This window comes from Cynoglossus semilaevis, chromosome 8, assembly GCF_000523025.1.
Source record: "Cynoglossus semilaevis isolate Cse_v1.0 chromosome 8, Cse_v1.0, whole genome shotgun sequence".
Taxonomy (NCBI): Eukaryota; Metazoa; Chordata; class Actinopteri; order Pleuronectiformes; family Cynoglossidae; genus Cynoglossus; species Cynoglossus semilaevis.
This window is the reverse complement of record NC_024314.1, coordinates 27,217,801-27,218,791: the sequence shown is the minus strand read 5'-3', so window position 1 is coordinate 27,218,791 and position 991 is coordinate 27,217,801. Positions and strand designations below refer to the sequence as shown.

The 991-nt window shown below is 49.7% G+C and overlaps 1 protein-coding gene across 1 annotated transcript in view; it reads left to right on the top strand.

Moving 5' to 3' along the window:
- sox5 (SRY-box transcription factor 5) overlaps positions 1–991 on the top strand; it is a 78,361-nt gene that overhangs the window by 60,150 nt on the left and 17,220 nt on the right. Inside the window, exon 8 of the mRNA XM_025057277.1 lies at positions 153–244. Coding sequence (XP_024913045.1) covers positions 153–244 — 92 coding nt within the window. The remainder of the gene's footprint in view (positions 1–152; positions 245–991) is intronic.

The window sequence follows — 991 nt, the reverse complement described above, 5'->3', positions numbered from 1 at the left end:
TCAGAGGAAGGAGTGAAAGTAATGAAGAGACTGTGCTACATGGGGGGGGCAGAGGGGAAAAGGTGACGTGACGTGAAGGAGGAGCGGGGCCTGTGGGACAGTGGGTCACGACCGTGTAGGATAACCTAAAGGTTCGATTCTTCTGTCTGCAGGTGACCCCTACCCTCTCCAGCTCATCCCCACCACCATGGCTGCCGCTGCTGCTGCTGCCGCCTCACCGGGCCCGGGCCCCCTACAGCTGCAGGTAAGACGACAGGGGACCACCAGAGGGCCGCACCGAGGTCAGCACTGAGTACACCACACGTACAGGTCATGTGACAGGAGAACACGATCGATCCATCGTAAATCCAACCCTAACGCATGAACCTCCGAGAAAACTTCCCATCATGCAACTCTCTGTAGCGTTTGTCAACAAAGCCTTTATTTTCAAAATTAGTTTGAAATGAGTTTGGTTCAAATTTTCTTCAAATCTGAAAAAATAGTAAAAAGCAGAAGAGGAGTTGTTTTTTTTTCCGTTTTTTTTTCCGTCAGTCTCAGCTTAACACAATCCTGGCGTCCGTGGATTTCACCAAGTTAACGTTCATCGTCTTAATCCGACGGATGAGCGTGATACTACGCATTACGGCGTTTAAAATCTGACTTCCTGTCGACCCTGGACATCACTGATATCATGGACATTAGACAAATGGACGGAGACGGGGAAAAAAACGTACAGCAAAACTGCGAGTTAGACGGGGAGGAAGAGGGGGAGGAAGAGGGGGAGGAGGTATTTAGAAACATTATCACTTAAAGGGATAAACAGAGAGAAACACGTGGGGCGGGGGGTGAGGGGGGAGAGAAAAGTGTGGTGGATGTGTGAGAGTGGGGGAGAAAATGTGTGTGTGTGTGTGTGTGTGTGTGTGTGATATAAAGAGGGTCAATGTCTGGGGTCAGTCATCATATGGAGGGGCAGATGTTGGAACATATTGCACTGGATTACCACGATGCACAG